Raw genomic sequence first — 22,250 nt, forward strand, 5'->3', positions numbered from 1 at the left:
TAACTGTCTTTTTTTTAAGTTGTGTGGAATAATACTATACAAACTACAATCACAGAAGAATTGCAGGGCCCAGTTTGACAAAACATTAAAATAACTGGTAATAAAGAGTAATTAGAAGAAGCACCCAACTTTTTTTTTTAACATAGTGATTAAGGTTGATATGGACCAACAATAATAGGTGATCAAAAATTGCCTTGAGAATTAAACTGAAAATGCTAGTTCCCATGTTATGTTCACAATTAGGACAAATTAATGGGATTCTTTCCTTCATAAGAATGTGCATACAATGCTTTTGTATATCTGTTGGGTCTGCTATCTTTGTCACACCAAGGTGTTTGATGGTGGATTTATAAAACTTTAGACACAAATTCCAGCTATAGACCTTATTCAGCAGTAGTTATTTATGTGTATTTATGTGATTCCCATTGGGATCAATAGGAGACTTGGGTTTGCTAGGGCTGCAGGAAGAGGTAGATGTAAAAAAAAGATTTTTTTTAAATTGTGGATTCCATCTGTGGGTAATGGCTTACTCTGCCCAGCATGAGCTCTGGATTCTGTTCCTGCTGCAGTGTGTTTCTCTCTCTTAGGTAAAGAGTACAGCATAACAATACTGTCTCAGTAATAAGATATGAAGAGTGTTTTGAATTATTCAGAAGCACCTCTTCCTTTTACTAAGGGACTAGTGTGTTGGTGGCTCTGAAAGAGTCCCGTCAAATTTCCTTGAATTGAAAAATTGGCTGAGGCTTGTATCTAAAAAAGGGATGGGACTTTAAAGACTCCACGAATGATGTGGAGGAAACCGTGAAAGAGGATTTAAAAAAAAAAACAAAACACAAAAACTCCCTTGAAATTGTAGGCAGCGTTATGGTTGAATGTATGTGGGCTATTAATAAATCTCATAATGGAAGGCAAAATGTGGAGAGAGATTGGAACATGTCTGCTTCTGTCATGACTCATGCAAGAGTCTGACTCCCACTAGGACTCTGACTTGCTTCAGATATATTTCTCACACGTTGTTCTTGTATAATAGCATTGTGGAAATAAGCCTCTCTCCATTTACTCAGCCTACCTGAAACAACCTAGTTACCTTGTCAGTTATTGGCTCTGAAGCCATAGAGGGGACTGTTCTTTGGGGTGGTTTTTTTTGTTTTTTTAACGAGTCAGTTTTGAGGACACATTATGGGGGATGGGGTTGTAATTTTAACAATTTCTTTTTAAAGGTGACCTGTTAAGTATCTCCTAAAAATTGGGCTTGTGCCATTTTTTGTTGTTGTTTTGTGGTATACAAAGAAGACCCCAAAAGCTTTTTGGAGGAAGAAAATGTTTTATTGTGGTTGGGCTTTACCTCCTCCCTTCTTGCCCTCCCCACCCAATTCAGCTGGAGAATTTATGGGGATCTTGGAGAAGTCTTGAGCTACTCTAATTCTTTAAATGATGGAAGAAAGGAATATTTTTTAAAGATTCAACACTCCCAAGTGTGTGTTAGGCATTGGAATTGAATATGTTTCGGTAGATACAAGTTTTAAACAGTCTGACTAAAAGTTCCTTCCCTGAGAGCCCCAGCCCTGCCGCGTGGCGCTGAATTATAATTTTCAGGAAGTCATGGAGGTGTTGTAAAATCACAGCATCCGTGACTGACTCGTAGCCTAAATCATTGCACTAGTTTTCCAGTCACCATAAAGTCTTTAAAACTAGATAAAGACCTGTATTTCTAACGTAAAGAAACAACAACACACCTCTCCAGGTAAAGCTGATAGTATGTAGGAAGGTTATGGGAGACATACCCTTTCAGGCCTTTTTTTTGCATCTTAAACAAAAAAGGACACAAGCCTTTTGCAGATTATATTTAAAGTACCTGCGTGATCAAACTACTTTTTTATATGCATGTGTTCAAACTTGTTATACCCAAATACAAGACACATTCAGGATAGAGGTATGTGTCTTTGAGTGGGTGGCTCTCACCCATCCCTTTTCTGGGGTGGGGGGTGGGGTTGTGTTTCACTTCTAGAGCTCTAAGAAGCCCCTTGCTGTCTTCTCCCACACACAGTACACACCTTCCATCTAAACACTTTTACCCACCAGCTGAAGAGTTTGCCTGAAGCAATTGGGAGGAGGAGTTCTGAAGTGATGCAAAATGTTCCAGCCCTTCTGCCATTTGGAGGACTGAATGCAACATCTTGTTATCAAGCGCAACTCCTGCCAATCCAGGAAGCGGGATGCTAGGATACAGCTGTGGGGTTCTAATGCAAAGTTGATGCTTATTGGAATTGGAGATTGGAGACTGCTTGGAAATTTCTACTAATTCTCCATACCAAAACCTATTGAAAATGAGAAGATGATTTTGAAAAGCTAATCCTCAAGTTCAACCATAGGTTCAGACCTCACCATGGTCAACTCTGCCCTTCAGTCTTCCAAAGTAACTAACTTGAGGGCCATGCAGTTCACTGTAAAGATCCCATAGTACTTGTCATGTGAATGGAAGCTTGTCCCCAGCGTCTCTGTTCAAAACTTCTCCTTCCCTGTACTATTCTGCATGTAGAATAGGTCAGTAGCTCTCAATCTTTCCAGTCTACTGTACCCCTTTCAGGAGTCTGATTTGTGTTGCGTACCCCCAAGTTTCACCTCACTTAAAAAGTACTTGCTTATAAAATCAGACATAAAAATACAAAAGTGTCACAGCACGCTATTACTGAAACATTGCTTACTTCCTTATTTTTACCATATAATTATAAAATAAATCAATTGGAATACAAATATTGTACTTACATTTCAGTGTATAGTATATAGAGCAGTATAAACAAGTCATTGTCTGTATGAAATTTTAGTTTTTACTGACTTCGCTAGTGCTTTTTAAATAGCCTGTTGTAAAACTAGGCAAATATCTAGATGAGTTGATGTCACCCCCTGGAAGACCTCTGTGCACCCCCAGGGGTACATGTACCCCTGGTTGAGAACCACTGGCATAGGTAGCTGCATTACAGTGGTGATATTGGGTGTAGATGGGATTCTTCAGATGAAAGGTCAAGTATAAATGTAACCACTTCTGAAAATTGAATTGTCCAAAATTTGCCTGCTGAGAAAAACATCATAATATGAAAAAGTAAGGCTGTTCCAATTATGACTCTCCTGTACTGTAAGACCACTGGGGTTTTTCTTCTTTAAATGTTCAGCTGCTGGTTATATTGCATAAAGATGGACCTTCTGAGAGAGAGAGACTTCACAGAAAACAATTGGTTTACAAGCAAATATAAAATATCTATTGAGTAATCTCACTCCTAGGTTGTAGTGTTCCAGGCTGAATTATGTAGCCATGGAGAGTGGAAAATATTACATGTTAAAATAGGGGATAAGATGTTTTTTCAGCACATTGCAAAGAATTCAGCCATACATTCTGGATACATAAACCTGGAAAGTGTGGATACATGGACCCTTGTTTGAGCACTGACATTGTACTCAACACTGAATAAAACATAAGACAGGTGTCATCACTATTGAGTTTACAATCTAGTTTAGATGCACATGGCACAATGGGTAATAGTACAAATTCAAGCTGGTACAGAAATCTTGCCATAAATCCAGTGTCTGTTCAGTCTGTGATTTTTAGCATCTAGCAGAGTTACGAACTTAAGCTCCGAGGCTCATCTTTTGAAAGCGTTATGCAGGTGTTCAGAACAGAGACACTGGACTTATGGCTTGTTACAACAATCTGAAACCCACTAACTGCCTCTTCTTGTCTTAGGACTGCAGAGCTGTTAACAGGCTACTCTACCTTGAATGGTTCCTTAGAATATGTGCTACTTATGCTAAACAATCTGTTCCACCTTTCGTTTAGCTGTGACACTGGAAATACCTTTCCCAGGCCTGAAGAACCTAGGGGTGACAGTGGACGAGTATAAGTCAACAGTGTGCCCTTGTTGCCAAGAAGGCCAATGGCATTTTGGGATGTATAAGTAGGGGCATAGCCAGCAGATCGAGGGACGTGATCGTTCCCCTCTATTCGACATTGGTGAGGCCTCATCTGGAGTACTGTGTCCAGTTTTGGGCCCCACACTACAAGAAGGATGTGGAAAAATTGGAGAGAGTCCAGCGGAGGGCAACAAAAATGATTAGGGGTCTGGAACACATGACTTATGAGGAGAGGCTGAGGGAACTGGGATTGTTTAGTCTGCAGAAGAATGAGGGGGGATTTGATAGCTGCTTTCAGCTACCTGAGAGGTGGTTCCAAAGAGGATGGTTCTAGACTATTCTCAGTGGTAGAAGATGACAGGACAAGGAGTAATGGTCTCAAGTTGCAGTGGGGTAGGTTTAGGTTAGATATTAGGAAAAACTTTTTCACTAGGAGGGTGGTGAAACACTGGAATGCATTGCCTAGGGAGGTGGTGGAATCTCCTTCCTTAGAAGTTTTTAAGGTCAGGCTTGACAAAGCCCTGGCTGGGATGATTTAATTGGGGATTGGTCCTGCTTTGAGCAGGGGGTTGGACTAGATGACCTCCTGAGGTCCCTTCCAACCCTGATATTCTATGATTCTATGATAAGAAGAGCTCTCTGTGGCTCAAAAGCTTGTCTCTCTCACCAACAGAAAATGGTCCAATAAAAGATATTACCTCACCGACCTTGTCTCTCTAATATCCTGGGACCAACATGGCTACAACTATGCTGCATATGTTTCTCCATTATTTGATTTCAGTCTATTTCTTCCCCAGAAAAATTTCTCTTAAATAAAGCTGGAAAACATTTGGCTAACCAACATTGTTGACCTTACACCGTGCTTTAAGAATATCTGTATAAAGGAGGAGAGGAAGTAGAGACATAGTTCTGTAACACTTTATATCTGGGTGGGCAAACTTTTTGGCCTGAGGGCCACATCTGGGTATGGAAATTGTATGGCGGGCCATGCATGCTCACAAAATTGGGGGTTGGAGTGGGGGGGCGGGGTCAGGGTTCTGGCTGGGGGGGCGGGCTCTGGGGTGGGGTTGGGGATGGGGTGTGGGGGGGGCTCTGGGCTGGGGCAGGTGGTTGGGAGGGATGAGGGCTCTGAGAAATGAGTTCAGGGTATGGGAGGGGGCTCCGCTGGGGCAGGGGGTTGGGGCCCATGCTGTGGGGTGGGGCTGGGTATGAGGAGTTTGGGGTGCAGGAGGGTGCTCCAGGCTGGGATTTAGTGGTTCGGAAGATAGGAGGGGGATCAGGGCTGGGGCTGGAGGTCGGGGCGCAGGAGGAGGTCGAGTGCAGGCTCTGGGTGACGCTTACCTCAAATAGCTCCTGGTAGCAGCAGCTTGTCCTCCCTCCAGCTCCTAAGTGGAGGCACGGCCAGGTGGCTCTGCACACTGCCCTGTCTGCAGGCGCTGCCCCTGCAGCTCCCATTGGCTGTGGTTACCAGCCAATGGGAGCTGTGGGGGTGCCGCTTGGGGCAGGGGCAGTGTGTAGAGCCCCCTGGCTGCCCCTACGCATAGGTGCTGGAGGAGACACATGCTGCTGCTGCTTCTGGGAGCTACGCAGAGCCACAGCATGCATGGAGTGGGGCAAGCCCCTGACCCCACTCCCTACTGGGAGCTCAAGGGCTGGATTAAAATGTCTGACTGGCCAGACGCAGCCCGTGGGCTGTAGTTTGCTCACCCCTGCTTTACATTAATCCAAGACCAAAGGGAACAACTGTGATTATCTCTGACTTCCTGCTTAATTTCCTTGAATTCCTGTTTGAAATACAGCACATATGGGGGGGGCAGGGAATCTTTATTTAAGTATTTCCAGTGATGATGAATCCAGTACAACCCTTGGTAAATTGTTTCAGTGATTAATTACCCTTACTATTAAAAATTTGCAGCTTATTTTCAGTCTGAATTTGTCTAGCTTCAACTTTCAGCCTGTGTATCTTGTTATATACTTTTGTTTGCTAGGTTGAAGAGCACTCCAATTATCAAATTTCTGTGGCCCACGTTCTTGTAGACTGTGATCAAGTTACCCCTTAACCTTCTCTGTGATCAGATAAATAGATTGAGCTCCTTGAGTTTTTCCCTATAAATCATGTTTTCCCATCCTGTATTCCTGTAGCTTTTCTCTGAATCCTCTCCAGTTTTTCAACATTCTTCTTGAATTGTGAACAGCATAATTGGACAGTCCTCCTCCTCTCTGTAAGGGTAATGCTGAACTTGACTCATCGAGCATCAGCACTGGAATTCAGCATCGTTTTCTGAATCAATTCAGTGTCAAATGGTTCTGCAGACCTTCATTCTTGTCCATTTCTGAGGTGTACTAATCCCCCGCTAATCAGGAAATTGTACAGCCTGACCACATGATCTTTGTGTGATAGTCACTTTGGAGGTTTCTTATTTCTAAAAAAATACCATTTCTTTTCTTCTCCCATCACTCCCAACTCCTTAGGATGGTACCCGACCCCCTTTGGATGTTGATGTAAACCTTGAAGAAATTGCTTATGATCGGCGTTGTGATTGCTATACGTGAGTGTCTTCTATTTTTAATTCTAATGCATGCAGTGAGAAATGTTTTACTCATGTTAATGTGTTTTACATTATTATTAACAGGAACGTTGGACTTGCTGACTCTCAGGGTTCAAACGCCTTTCCCTCTATTTCTGTCACTTACACTTGAAGTTTTTCCAGGGATTTTCTAAGACGTTGTAGATGGTACAGGTTTCCTCTTCCTACACAATAGTCTGGTGGTAGTGTATTGGTGGCCTAACTGTTGCCAGGGTGTGGTGGTGGTTTTTTGTAGACATCATGGGAAAGGAGAGTTTTAAGGAGAGTGTTGAAGGATAATGAGGTGGCTTTGCAGATATTTATGGGAAGCTCCATCGAAGCATGAGGGGCAACATTGGAGAGCACGCAACGGTGCTTATTTGAAAATTTAACAGTTGGGCAAAGAAAGCTGGCATCACAGTCTCAAGTGAATGAGAGATGATAGGTAGAGCGGGGATAGTTTGTTAAAGGCCTTGAAAGTGAAGACAAGCAGTTTATGTCGGATGCAATAGAGAAGGGGGAGTCAATGGAAGGATGTGTGGAGAGGAGTGATGTGGTCAAAGTGACAAAAGATAGAAAAGTCATCTCTGCAGCAGCATTGTGAATGGATATCCGAGTGGCAAGACTGCATTTGTCAAAGCCAGAGGAAAAGGATATTGCAGTATTCAAGATGTGAGATGAGATCCTGGATGAAAGCTCAGGGCTGAGAAACTTATCAGATCCTTTCTAGCAGTGAAGCTAACTCTATGAGATGGATGTGTATTTATAAATAAAAGATGAGGGTGCTGGGTGCTCCTGTTACAACTTGGCCCAGTCTACCCCTCTGGATGTGCTGCTGTAAATCAATTCCAATCCCCGGCCCATGTACTTCTAAGCCCCCTTGTTCTGGGTCCTGACTGATCACTGTTCTTAGCTCTGGGTCTCTCAGGCACACTCCCTAGTGCAGACTTCGTGTCTGACACCTTTCTTGCACAGTGGAACCCAGCAATCCAGGTGCCTGAGCCTGCAGAACTGGTGCCACAGCCTTCTGAGCCCACGTTGCTTAGACATGTTCTCCACTAGAGCCCACCTGGCTGTGGGAGCTCGGGAATCTAATGAAACCCTTCTGGGACACTATGGCATTAAAGCAAGGAACACAGGCTCAGCAAGGGAGTTGTTTAATTATTTAAGTAAGTCCAGCTGCAGATGAATGGTTTTTGTTTTTAAAGGGAGGTGGTTGTTATGGAAAAATTGATGTACCAATTTCCTACCCAACAAAAGAGTTTCTTTACCACAGATACTTTTACTCTTGAAAGCACTTGAGAGTTACGGATCTTTGGAAAATAACACAGCCCTCCTGCTCTGATCTCGCCCCCCTCCTCCCCCTATTAGTCTGAGGGCTGGTTAGTGGCCCTAGGCCAGGCAGCCCGTCCTAGCTTCCATCTTCTTAGTCTGGTCCACTTGCATGTGGTGGTGTCCCCCACCATAGCATGAGGACACTGTGTCCAGGACAGACTGACCTTGTCAGGATTAGAATGGTTTTCAACCCCATGTGCGTGTCTTAATCCAATCTGGAAGTTGCATTGCCAAGTGAAAGTCACAATGATTATTATGATCACAAAATGGAGGTCACAAAACAACACGTGTTTCCCAGTTAGACCCAGACATAACCCCAGTCTATAATAGCCCCCACAAGCAAGGTTCTTTGACAATACTTTAAATGAGCACAGGCTCCCACTTTTCCCGGTCCCAGCTGTTGGTAAGGAGGTGGGGGCGTGATCAGAAAAAAGTGCTTGGTAATTCCAGTGGGGTTAAAAGATATAACACAAGGCAGCTGGTGGCCTGCCAGGCTCAGCTGGTGGAAAATGAAATAAAGGAGAGGAGGTGAAGCCTGGGGAGAGAGCAAAGTGAAAAGTACAAGCCCATGTCAAGGCTGATTCCCCACTCTGGCACTTCGAGTGCAGAAGGTGGGGGCCCGCAAGGATTTTTAAAATTAATACTGGCTACTCCAGGCTGGTAGTAAACTCCCAAGGTCACAGCTTCTCTCTGACCTTGGATGGGTAGATGCTGCCGCCACCCAAGTGCAAAAAGAAACCCCCCTTTTGAGAACCCAGGAAGGAAAACATGGGAATTTCTTCCTGTAGTGTACCCTCAAGCCCTTAACCCCTCTTCCTGAGAAGAACTGAGGAAAAAAAACAAAGGAAATCAGCTGTTGCCACCAGCCAATTAAATAACGTATGCACAAACCTCTTAGGGACACAAAAATCCAATCCTGTTCTTAAAAAAGGTAAATTTTATTAAACCCCAAAAGAAGGGAAACACATCTGGAACTTAGGCTTTTTGCTAGATCTTAAAAGAAACAATTACAAAAATTAAGCATCAAGATAGCTCTCTTGAGGTTCAGCATAAAGGTTACAAGCAAAACAAAGCAATCTGGGGTTAGCACAGAGGAGTTCACAAGCCTTACAAAATAAAAGAAATAAACCTAATAGCGTCTTCCTAAACATTTCTGATCTACTTACATATCTGGGTTTCCAAAGCAATTTCTAGGTATACTTCTGATGATTTTCATACCTGGCCTTCAGCTTCTCACAGCATAACTGCTGCCCTGTTCCCCTCTTTCCTGGAGAACATCAACAGTTGCATGGGGATAGGGAATGTCCAGGTGCCAATCCATTGTGAGATGCAACTCTGACTTAAAAAAAGCTAGGAACGGCTGCTGTACTTGGTTCTTGTCTACAAAATAAATTCAGAGCCAAAGTTAATGTCTGAAATGCCTACTCTGGATGCATTAGGTGGTTCTCAAGAGTGCACATTTCAGTGAAGAATCAATAAGCCAGCTGTTCCCTCCTCTTGTCTCTGTGTCAGGTTTATTCAGGATCAAATGCACTGTAGTTTATAATCTTCCAAGTGATATAGGATCCTCTGAGTGAATCTAACTCAACTATTGTTTTTTGTGAAGCATATATAACCTTTGTACCAAATTTTCTATTTTCTGCATTCCCAACCCCAAGGTGTGTAAATTACTGAGAGAAGTAGATCTTTAAACTCACCTTGATCACCACTTGATTTCAGATGCTTTTTATAACCAACAATTTTTTTTTAAACAAATACACTTTTTATACTTTCTCTGCATCTTTTGCATTCTCCTGGCTGTATGTATGTCATCACAAATAGAGATGATGGATAGAAATGTATCCTAAAATGATCCATTCTATTTGTATCTGTCTCTAGGGGGGCAGATCTTTCTGCTCTAGTGCGTGAAGCTTCAGTTTGTGCCTTGAGACAGGAAATGGCCCTACAGAATGGGAAGAGCAAGAAAGGTAAGACAAGCATATAAAGTCTAAATGGAACAGTGGGAAGACGATTAAGTGGTGAAAGTAGTTAAACTAGTTAAAAGTCATAAACATAATCTGCTTGAACTCTTGGAGGATACTGGGCCAACCAAACCTGGTGGGAAGGTTTCTGTTGAGAAAAGATATAAACATAACCCTTAGGAGGCATTGCTTTTAAGAGATTGTGGTGAATACAATAGGTGTACGAGTATGGATTTCCAGTAAAGATGCTGAAGTTAAATTTATTAGAAACTGGGCTTTTGCTTAAAAACTTGAGTAGTATTAGAAATTCAAATTTGGGCATGGAGTTGCAGGCCTAATTTTCAAATATTTATTGTAATCAATCTGACTAAGGTACTTTGTGAAATTGTCTGGTCCCTTGCATGAAGGATTATCCATTTTGATAGAGCAGATGTGGTGCTTGCACATGTAAATTGCACACATGTAATTGTGAATACTTGGGCCAGAAATTGTTTGGTCTTGGGAGAAGATGAGTCTCTTTTTTGGGCTTGGGAAAATATTTTTGATTACTATGCTTTTCCCAGGGAATGGATATGTGTTTTAACCTTCCTCTGTGCAAAACCCAATTCTGACATGCTGTGTGCTCTCAAATAAAACTGACATGAGGAGCAGAACACCTTTCATCTCTCATTGGTTCTGGCCAAATAAAAGTTTTTAAATTTTTCAGAATACTAATAGAAGAGCTGTCACTAAAATTAGGGACACCATCAATTGGAATACTGGTCTTTTTCAACAGTGAGTTAAGTTGTTCCAAGTACTGCATCTGCCCATAAGTCCCTCTACCAATTTTTGTAGTTTTAAAATCACATTTTCCTGTTTTTAAAAAAATGTTGTTGTTTTTTTCCTCCCCTCTTGCTGTGCAATCCCCCACAAACAGGGAAAACTAATTGGACTGAACAGGGAAACTGAAATTCATTCTATATAAAGTGCTGTGAAATGCACAACGTAAAAATGGAGGGTTTTTCCTCTAATTTCTTTGTTATAGTTACCTTGGGTATTACTTGTAATAGCAATAGGGTCATAAAAATTCAAGTGGAATTCTGGTGCCTCAGAGCCTTTGGCTTGCTTCCTGCACTATGCAAGTCTAGTTGTTTAGTATATAGTCTGGGATTGTGTGAAATGCATTTTTAAGCCTTTTTAGAAGATCTTAATCCAAAGACCTAAAATAATTTGTAATTTCTGGTGTTCTTAGGGGCAGGTAGAATACATTTTAGAGGATAACTTCACATTTGGAATGAAAAAATCCCTGTGCGGTCACTATCTGACAACCATTCTGTGGTTTCAGTGGCTATGAATTGTGACATTTTTCTAATCTAATTTCTGTCTAGCCCCACTCACCTTCTGTCATACTAAGTTAATAGAACTGCATGTTAGTATTTCTCTTAAAGATTGTGCTCGAAGGGGATTTTATATATGAGAATACTGAGGTTTTACACTGTTAACACATGGTTAATTGTATGTTAACATACTGTATTGTAGGAAGCACTTCTGCATTATGAACTACATGGCGGCTTTTAAAAAATGTATGGCCTGCCAAAGAGTTTTAGGGGATTTTTTGACCCTTTGCTACCTTAAAGTTGCCCATCCCTGCCTCGGTCTTATATAGAACTCTTCATCAGTAGATCTCAAAGTACTTTAAAAAGGGAGGTGTAAAGTACTTCCACACACATCCCCTTTGAGCCCCCTGCACAGGAGCCTAATAGAGATCCAGTCTTTGCACCAGGGAGTATGACTGCTTGAGGCTAGCTCCCGTTGCCCTCTTCAGAAGGAAAGCGGAATAATGGCCCACGTACCTTCTGCACTGGTCAGCAAAGCAGGCCTCCCCTGAGAAGGAGCGCATGCTATGTCCTGTAAAAGGGTGTAGCAGCAGCTGTGGTTCCAGATGTATTGGGGCTGCAAAGGTTGTGCACCCATGCTGGAATGCTGAGCCTTAAAGGCAAATCCAGCCTTTATTTGATTTCATTTCAAGATCTAATTGAAAATGCATTTGTCCTGTCTACCTGTTTTGGGTTGGGGGAAATCGTTTGGTGTGGGGCGCAGGGGGAGAGAGATCTGTCCCCAGGGTGTTCTCTGTCCTTCATCAACCTGTATGCTGTGAAAGAGAATAAGGTAACACTTATTCTTTAGCATTTCTTAAATATTTCTCTTGCTCTGTTAAAATAAATAAATAAATAAATAAAAATAAAATAATCACCTATGTGGCTAGCGATAAGCAATGGAGAAGAAATTTCTCTCCTGCTGGCATATCATCTTGACATTTCTTAATGTATCACTGGAGACAGAAAGTAACTTCAACAATAAAATAAATCTATATACATAATTATTCAGTTTAAATGGGCTTTTGTCTGATTGCATCATGATAATCTCAGTGACAATAAATCAGGTCTCTTTGCTCCCCTGTCTTTCAAAGTGAAATCTTGGCAAGGACAATAATTCTCCAGTGTCTATCAGATCAAGGATGGTATATTTCCCATGGAGTTTGCATGCAAGATTAGATAATTGTTTGAATGTGGGTCAGATACCATAGTGATGAGTAGTATAAAAATGTAGTAGGGTCTATTGGGACCTTCAACTGCTTAATGATGATAGTGGGAAAACAGATACTTTTTTTAAAAGTTAAAAACAAAATTAAACTGTCCTGGTTTACCTTTTTTGTTCTTGAGTTCTAAAGACAATCTCGGATTAGTCATTACTAAACTCCTTAAGCCCCTCCCCAAGTGACTTAAGATAAACCCAAAAAGGGCCTCGTTAGGGGGCTTATTCCTTCACCCACTTACTTCCCTGGTCCTTCTCGCATGAACAGAGAGCAACAATACCCGAAGTCCAAAGGTGCAAACAATTTGATGTTTATTGGGGTGAGCTTCCAGCAAGCATGATTCCAGTTTCCTTCCTTAGTATCCTCCTTCGCAGCTCTGACACAACAGAGCCTTACACCTGTGTCCCTGTTCCCATTCCTACCCTTAGCCAAACATGATTCCAACTTCCTTACTCCCATTCCCTGATCCCATTTCCCCCTTTAGCAAAACATGATTCCAATTTTCTTACCCCCATTCCCTGCTCCCATTTCCCTCACCCTCCCACTTCCTCATTGACTACAGATTATATAGTAAAACTTGAGTTCTGCTTAGCTATACCTTAACCAATCCTAACATATTGTAACATGATTATGTAACCAATTATATCCCATCACCTTAATTAGTTTACACCCAGCAATATTAATTATTCAGCAGATAGGAACAATCACAGAACCAGAGAGATTATACAGACAAACAATAGCAAAGTGGGAACTATAATGACAAGACAATACAGAAGTGAGGATTTCACATCCCAGCTATTGATAAGTGAGTTCTTGCCAGACAGGATGCTATCAAACTAAGTTTCCTTTTACATTTTCTAGGCACTTCCCTTTCTCTGGAGGAGATAGGAATACAATCCTGTCCTGATAGTGCCTAACAGCCCAATAGCACCTTATTTCAATCTGACTAGTTTGGAAATGTGAGGATGTGACTGTTCACTTCCCAGCTTACGGCTGCCTCTGCTGCTTAGCCAAAACCTTAGCCTAAGAACAGGGCCTCAGACTGTCACAGTAAGAGAAGGCCCTTACACCAGCAGACAGTGATTTTGATTCTTTCTTTTATACCTCTATAATTAGCCAAGTGATAAGAATACACCTAAATTCTTAGAGTATAGGCCTTTATAGACAGGCCTGAATATCTATATCCTAACAGGCCTCTTATACTGAAATAAGAATGTCTGCATGGGAGGGCTTGTACCAGTATAACTATATAAGTTTAAATTCATGCCTTTGCATATAGCATGGGTTGGCAACCTGTGGCACGTGTGCCAAAGGCGGCACATGAGCTGATTTTTAGTGGCTCAGCCTGCTGCCAGTCTGGGGTCCCGGCTGCCAGCCCCACTCAGGCCCCGGATGGAACCCCGGCCCGGCAGCTGGCTGAGCGGGCTCGGTGACTGGGACCCCGGCTGGCAGGGGCCAGCGGCCGGAACCCCACACTGGCAGTGGGCTGAGCCCATTACTGGTCTGGGGTTCCGTCTGGGGTTCCAGCCGCCGGCGCCTGTAAATGTAAAATGTATTACTGGCATGCAAAACCTTAAATTACAGTAAATAAATGAAGACTTGGCACACCACTTCTCAAAGGTTGCTGACCCCTGGCTTAGATCATTGTAACTTTCCTTAGATTCTAAAATCATCAGGGTGAAGAAAGTCTTTTACTATGTTTTTGTACAGCACAGTTGGGCCACTGTCCTAACTGGTGTGTCTAGCTAGTATTGTACTCTATTACCATTTTTATGGTAATACCAATAATCAGCCACACTATCAGAGGCTCGTTCACCTGCACATCCACCAATGTGATATATGCCATCATGTGCCAGCAATGCCCCTCTGCCATGTACATCGGTCAAACTGGACAGTCTCTACGTAAAAGAATAAATGGACACAAATCAGATGTCAAGAATTATAACATTCATAAACCAGTCGGAGAACACTTCAATCTCTCTGGTCACGCAATCACAGACATGAAGGTCGCTATCTTAAAACAAAAAAACTTCAAATCCAGACTCCAGCGAGAAACTGCTGAATTGGAATTCATTTGCAAATTGGATACTATTAATTTAGGCTTAAATAGAGACTGGGAGTGGCTAAGTCATTATGCAAGGTAGCCTGTTTCTTCTTGTTTTTTCCTCCCCCCCCCCCCCCCCCCAGATGTTCTGGTTTAACTTGGATTTAAACTTGGAGAGTGGTCAGTTTAGATGAGCTATTACCAGCAGGAGAGTGAGTTTGTGTGTGTATGGGGGTGGGGGGGATGTGAGAAAACCTTGATCTATGCAGGAAATAGCCCGACTTGATTATGCAAAGAGTTGTCACTTTGGATGGGCTAGCACCAGCAGGAGAGTGAATTTGTGTGGGGAGTGGAGGGTGAGAAAACCTGGATTTGTGCTGGAAATGGCCCACCTGTTGATCACTTTAGATAAGCTATTACCAGCAGGACAGTGGGGTGGGAGGAGGTATTGTTTCATATTCTCTGTGTGTATATAAAGTCTGCTGCAGTTTCCACGGTAAACATCTGATGAAGTGAGCTGTAGCTCACGAAAGCTCATGCTCAAATAAATTCGTTAGTCTCTAAGGTGCCACAAGTACTCCTTTTCTTTTTGCAAATACAGACTAACACGGCTGTTCCTCTGAAACCTACCATTTTTATTATTTGCATTAAAGTATTCTCTCTTGTTTTCCCAGGTTTGGATTTAGGCCTCTCTTTATGTCTGACTGTAGACAAGGGCATGTATCAAACAGTGCATCTGCCATCTGTCTGCTAGATGTAGGTAGTCATTTTTGCTGGACCTCAGGTTTACTCAAGTGTTTCTCTGATCCAGGAATTGTACAGGAGGCCAGGCTGTTGTTATAGGTTCAGTGCCTCTTCCAAGCTTTACTAGTTAGAGAAAGCATTCAGATCAAACTTGGAGCTCTGGCAGACTATTGAGCACATACAGATAACTGAGGTGTTATCTAATGTGTGGCCTACCATCTCCAGGTCACAGGTATGACTCCATTCTGGGTCAATTAGGGACCAAAAGTCATTGCTGTCCAAGTGCTATTTTGGTGGCTTTTATTAAATGAATCTGATTTTTATTGCCCTTCTTAGCAGACAAGTGTCCACATTGTGGAGGGACCACCATGATGATTGGCCCCTTTGGGAGTCTCTGCATAAAGACCATGAATTAAATGGGCCATGGAAACAGGAATACTCTCCTCTCCCTCAGATGCTTTGTCTACATTAGGGGATTTTAAAAATCCCACTATTGCTATAATGTGGTGCAGTTAGTAAGTGAAAAATTTTGTTGGTTTTTTTAATTAATGTAGATGAGGCCCTAGAGGTGATTTCTCCAGTTCAAAGTAAAAATACTAGTTTCTAGTGTTGTAAAACCTTAGTTGACCACCTTTTAAGATATTAATCTGATGATCTGTATTTCTAGCATTTTACTTATTTTTTAAAGCTATTATAGGTGCCTATCAAATGCTCCTGCTGCTGTCATTAAGATAGATACTGAAACCCATTGAAAGGGAATTCTGGTCTATTGAACTGTTGAAAACGCTGAAGTAAACATTTGGGTCACAACAGCACAGTAAATTGGAGATGTTTATACTATTGCTTGTTGGACTTGTGGACCTGGCATGGCTTAGAATTAATTTAGCGTGAAATGCTTACAGATCTCTCGATAATTCAGTGTGTTCCCCATGACACACTCTGAGTCAGTCACAGGGAGTTTCCAGATGTTTGTCTGTGTGGTATAAAAGAGGGGATGAGGTGGAGGAATGCTGAGCTAGATTTTACTTTACCTTTCTGGAAGAGAAATCATCGTTACCTGAGCCCCATCTGTGTGGAATCTTGCTCTAGTGGTGGCTATAGTTTTAACCAACATTTTTACTGACTTACATTAAATAAACCCACAGTGGTTAACTATGTTCATGAGAAGTCCTGGATTGACAGGACTAGATGTTCAAGTCCTCTGTTTTACCAAAAAAAACCAAAAACAAACAAAAGTACAGCATGAAAAGTGGTGGTGCAGGATAGTGAAGCTGAAAGTGTCTTAATGAAATACATATAAAGCAATCACCAAAGTTTTTTTAAAAACACACATTCTGCTACATTCAGCACGTCTGATGTGAAGCTTACCTATGTGCATGATAGATAGTTGTACTAAATCTATGTACTGATTTGATCCTGTTGTCTATTAAATCCACATATATTATGTTTCCTAGTGAGAGCTGAACAATGCACACTTCTTTTCCATTCGTTTGGAATGAAATTCAGTTTCCCAATAGACCTGTTATTTCAAAGGCTGTGTTCAAGACTCATTAAGTCTAATTATTTATTCCTGTAATTTCTGGATGGAAGTGCTGGAAAAAGAAACAGCCTGATATGCATACAGATTATGCAAGTTTGGGTGGGTGATGACATAGGTAAGCGGTTGCCTGGGTGCTGGAGAGTGCCAAACAATGTCAATATGGTGCTGGGATGAGCTGAACTGCCTGGGGGTTGTGTAGAATACTTGGAATGTTGTTGAAAGTTTTTTTTTCCTAAATGTAAAAAAAAAAAAAACCCCAATGTGTGTATAATATGTAATCTGATGAGAGCGTAGGACTGAAAATGAGGAGCCCTTACTTCTGAAGCTAGCCCTGTCATAGATTTTTCTCTTTGATCTTTAGCAAGTCGGGGCATGTCCACACTATGGAAGCTATAGTGGCACAGCTAAGGCACTGCAGCGGTGCTTCTATAGCATAGACGCTTGCTACAGCAACGGAAGGGTTTTGTCCCTCAGTGCAGTTAATCCATCCTCTCAAAAGGCTGTAGCTCAGTTGAAGAAAGAATTCTTCCAGCAACGTAGTGGTGTATATACTGGGACTTAGATCAGCTTAACTATGTGTCTCAAGGTATGAAGTTTTCACACCCAGGAGTCAAGTAGCTAGGATGACTTAAGTTTTAGCTTGTTTCAGAGTAACAGCCGTGTTAGTCTGTCTTTGCAAAAAGAAAAGGAGTACTTGTGGCACCTTAGAGACTAACCAATTTATTTGAGCATGAGCTTTCGTGAGCTACAGCTCACTTCATCGGATGTAGACCAGAGCTTGCTTGTTGTTTGTTTTCGGAAGTGTTGAGCACCTTGAATTCTAGCTAAATTTGATGGGAGCTACAGTTACTTTGAAAATCAAGCCCTTAATCTGTAGTTGCGAACAGTGATACCTAAAACAACCCTGTGAGGTAAGTAAGTATTATCTCCATTTTGCTGATGGTGTAACTGATGGAAGGGACTTGCTCAAGATCAGAGTCTGTATTAGACATGATATTGAAATTCAGGAGTTCATAAAGTCTGTGGCTCAGACCTCAGCCAGTTACGCAGAATAGACCAAGCAGTTAGTCAAATGCAAAGACTTGAGATATTGTCACTAATGGCAGTCTGGAAGTTATTTGGAAAGCAGTATGTGGGTGTGTGTTTTATATACTGAATTGGGGGTAAATCATAGTCATTAAGTCCATTGTATGGTGTTCTTTTTAAGGAGAAATCAAGATTAGCCGAAAATACTTTGAAGAAGCATTTAAGAAAGTGAAATCATCTATATCAAGAAAGGTAAGAGAAGCTATAAAATTGTGGGTCAGTGAATATTGTTTAACATCACACAAAGCCAGTTGAGGATAGGAAGTGAAGAATGCTATAGTCACTAGAAACTGGTGAGAAGAACTGAAGTCAGAATATATTTACTGTGTTTTGAATCTGTTCAGGACATCTGGGTTAACACTCTAAAAGATCCCATGGCAGTTTTCATAAATGAACTCAAGCATTTTAAGTTCTCTGTTTTAAGTCTCATCCAGAAAGATTATTGCTCTTCCAGCACCACAGTGATGAGAGAGTTCAGTACTGGCTTAGGGAAGTATACCTCCTTAACATCATTTTCTGCAGCATCCTGGATTTTTCAAGGAAGTTTCCAATCCAAGAACTGACTCTAAAGATACTGTTAAGCTTGTGAGATCTGATGAGATCACAGACCACAGTCTTGTGGTTGCATTATGTTTTGCTTCCACCATGCATGCACCTACTGAATGGAGGGGGGGAAAAAAAAAAAAAAAAGCTCAGTACAGCGTAATATGTAAAGATAACATCTTTGTCTTGAGATAAGACGCTGTAATAAGAAAAAGCAATTGCTTTTTTTCTTCTTCCTGATTATCAGCCTTTTCATGCTTTTATAAGTCAACATCTAATTTGATCATATGTTTAGAAGGTCAAATCATGAACCATTCTCTTTTTGACGCATGGCAGGTAAATTTGTTGAGTATTTACTATCGTTACTTCTCAACATTCATTTCATGCAGTGTGACCAGAGGATAATTATTTGGAATTTAGATAGTGCCTTTATTGCTTTAGGGCCCCTCTCATGGAAAGGTTCCACATGTCTGCTGGCTTGGAAAGATTCCATGTGTTTGCTGGCTTTATGGACTTAAGTCATGAAGCATTGAAATCACTTTCATTACACTATGATTGTGAGCTAAAAATAAATTAGCCCGTTCTTCTACTGTCTTCAAACTCTAAATGTGCTAGGTGTAAAATGATTAGATAAATGTTCTTAATACCCTCATGGTAACTAATATCCCTTTACTGGTGGATATTATCTCAAAGAAAAAATGTCATTATTTTCAGCTATGAATTTCAGTAGTCGGTATATGTATTAACCTGTGAAACTCCTTGATGCAGGATAATATGGAAGTAAATGGCTTGAGTAAGACTTTAAAAGATTGGTACTTGTAAGAATAAGACCAGTAACTGCAGTTACCCTGCCTAGGCTAAAATGACATCTGTTCTGAATCCTCATGCTTTTGAGGCAGGGGAGTTGCATGGCAGGCTTGTGCAGGGTAGATTTACAACCCAGCTTGCTACAAACTAAGTGTTCATGTAAACCACCCTTATTTCATTAGAGCTGGTTAGGAATTTTTTGACTAAACATTTTTTGTGCTGGAAAATACTGAGTCATCAAAACCAAGACATTTCACAAGAATGAATCAGCTTTGATGAAACTTTCATCCTGGACCTAAGAAACCTTCCCATAAAGTTTCTGGTTCCAGAGAGACACCTGCCCCAGAATAGCCAATAGCCTATTGGTTAGGGCACTCACTTGGAATGTGGGAGACCCAGGTTCCAAGTCCCTTCTCAGATTCTCTCTGTCTCTCCTATTGGTGCTGTTTTACTTTGTGTAAATAATTAAATATTCATTAAGCTGGGACTTGGATCTCTCACATCCCACGTAAGTTCCCTAACCAACTGGCTGTTGGCTATTCTGGGGAGAGGGACTGGAATCAATCTGTCGCTCTGTTGCGCACGCTCATTTTTTGTGAAAAAAAATTTGAAAGGGTCCTCGGTTTCGTCCTAATGCAGAATGGGAACATCTCTCTAAACAGTGTTCAGCGAATGGCAGAACTGACGTTGTGCTTAGCCTCTGGATGCACCTGGCATATCTGTACTGATTTAAAGTCATTATTTTAGACTGCAAATAGTACTTTCACTGGAGATTTAACAGATTATTAACCCTTGTACACAGTACTCTTTATCCCAGGGTTTTTAAATGTGGGAGCGAAGTTTACTCTTCTCCATTCCCTCTACTTTTGCATCACTTCCTGCTCCAGCACTCTTTCCTTCCTCAGCTCAGTAAATGAGGCTGCTCTCCTCAGCCCAGCTTCAAGCTGCTCTCTCTCTGCCAGTTCCTGCCCAGCCTGTTTTACTATGTTTCTGGCCAAAGAGGATTCAGGACCAGTCTGGATCTGTGAGCAGAAGGCAGTGGAGGAGATGGGATCAGTTTGGTCTCGCTCACTATACTTGCCCCTCCTTCCAGCAAGGTGGATTAAAAAAAAATCCCTTTTTTAAAAATAAAAAATGGATTTTTTTTGTTGAAATTGATTTTTTTTTAGCTGAATAGATTTTACCTTTTACAAAAACGTATTTAAAATTAAATTTGAAATTATGATAACCTATGTTAAGACCTAACTTTACTATAGTGCATTAAAATCATTTAAATTAAATAAAAAATAATATTCAAGCAATAACTATTTGTTGCTGAATTTTAAAGAAAGTCAGACCACTGTACTGATGGAAGTCACTGGCTAAGTACCGGGAACTAGAGTTTGTTGAAAGGCTAAACCAACTTTTGATAGTGGTAGATTCTTCTACATGTGCAGAAGAGAGTATTTTCTTCATTTCAGTTTATCCCACTAATTCAGTTCAATGACTACCTCATTGAAAGTTAAGAAACTGATTGAGAGTAGAAAAAACAGGGAAAGCTTGTTTTCCACTTTAAATCTATTAGGTGGGAGAGGATGGGGTCTAAAATTGTGAAGACAATGGTGACCAGAAACAATCACTTCAATTCACTAACTACACATAATTATTAGGTTTCAGAGGAACAGCCGTGTTAGTCTGTATTCGCAAAAAGAAAAGGAGTACTTGTGGCACCTTAGAGACTAACCAATTTATTTGAGCATGAGCTTTCGTGAGCTACAGCTCACTTCACGAAAGCTCATGCTCAAATAAATTGGTTAGTCTCTAAGGTGCCACAAGTACTCCTTTTCTTTTTACATAATTATTATTTATTTATATTACCATAACACCTAGGAGGCCTAGTCATTGCTTCCTTTTTATAATAATCAATTCACATTAAATCCAAAACATGTTTTGATAGACGTGCTTTTTGTTTGTATTCAGCGCAGTTAAAGTAGTTCCATTTAACTAATAAAACCACAATTTTACAGTTCTATTTGAATTTTTAATTGAATTCCAATTTTTATCCAAGTAGGATTTGACAAAAATCAGGGTAAAAAAATTAATCAAGTAAATCAGAAATGCATAATTCACCACTTTCTAACAATAAAAATGTGAAAATTAAGAATCTGAATAAATGTGTGTTAAGCTATATAATTGCTCGAATGAATGTATGCAAATATAGTGTATCCTGGTTACCAAAAAATTACCAACTCTAGTATCAAGTCTATTTTTTAGTTTCAAATGAACATATTTTAATGGTTACCAACCAGGGAGAATCAACCTTTTTTAGAAAATAACTCAACTGAGAAGTACAAATTTAAAACCAGATTAAAATTTATTATTTAAATCAAGGTTTCCTGCTTGTTGATTTAAATCTCTTTGATTAAAATCACCGTACCCTGCCTTCCAGTAGAACATTCCCAAGAAAGCCAACTTTTACCCCCCCCAAAATGCATTATGACTTTCTACGTTCCATTTGGAAAGCTTTGCTAGATCTGAGCTGTTTCTCCTGCTCCTAATGGAACAATAGCGACACTAACCACTGCTTAATTATGGTTTAGACTTCCACCTTTAAATCATACTAGTTGAAAATAAAATATTTTCTATATATACTAAGGGGATAAACTTCAAATAGCTGAATTAGGCTGAAGGTCACTTTGTAAATCAGAAAACCCTCTTTAACATGGCACGATGGTAGTAGGAGTCCCATTCTTGCAGCAGAAAACTGGGAAATTTATTGGAAATGGTCATGCTAATTTTAAAAAAAAAGTTCTCTGTTTCTAGCCTGGGTGTGTAGAATTCTTATCTTATAGCTTTGTTCCTTCCTGAAGTTCACTTGGGCTGTTAGCTAATAAATCCTCTGAACAGAGTATCAGTGTGAATGCTCCCTTTCCTTTTAGTGTGCGGGATGGGCCAGCACAAGAGATTCAGGCAAGAAGAAATTCTCTGCTGTGCTTTCTGTTGCCTTTATCTAAACACTTTCTATGCTGCACAAGCTCTGAGAAGTGCTCTCCAAAGGCAAGAATTCAAGTGGTTGGAGAAGTACATATTTGACGAAGCAGCATGTAGGACAATTGCCTATTTGTTACACTGGTAAAGACTGGAATGGGATTGTTTTGGCTAG

The 22,250-nt window shown here is 40.9% G+C and overlaps 1 protein-coding gene across 3 annotated transcripts in view; it reads left to right on the plus strand.

The window, feature by feature from the left end:
- NVL (nuclear VCP like) overlaps positions 1 to 22,250 on the plus strand; it is a 73,222-nt gene that overhangs the window by 48,990 nt on the left and 1,982 nt on the right. For 2 of the 3 annotated variants that reach the window (XM_048843301.2, XM_048843303.2), the window contains exons 20-22: positions 6,379 to 6,455; positions 9,687 to 9,775; positions 17,880 to 17,950. In XM_048843301.2, the coding sequence (XP_048699258.2) occupies positions 6,379 to 6,455; positions 9,687 to 9,775; positions 17,880 to 17,950 (237 nt within the window). Of the gene's footprint in view, positions 1 to 6,378; positions 6,456 to 9,686; positions 9,778 to 17,879; positions 17,951 to 22,250 lie in introns of those variants that run through there. The other variant, XM_048843305.2, reaches the window with a different exon arrangement.

Source organism: Caretta caretta, chromosome 3, assembly GCF_965140235.1.
Source record: "Caretta caretta isolate rCarCar2 chromosome 3, rCarCar1.hap1, whole genome shotgun sequence".
Lineage (NCBI taxonomy): Eukaryota > Metazoa > Chordata > Testudines > Cheloniidae > Caretta > Caretta caretta.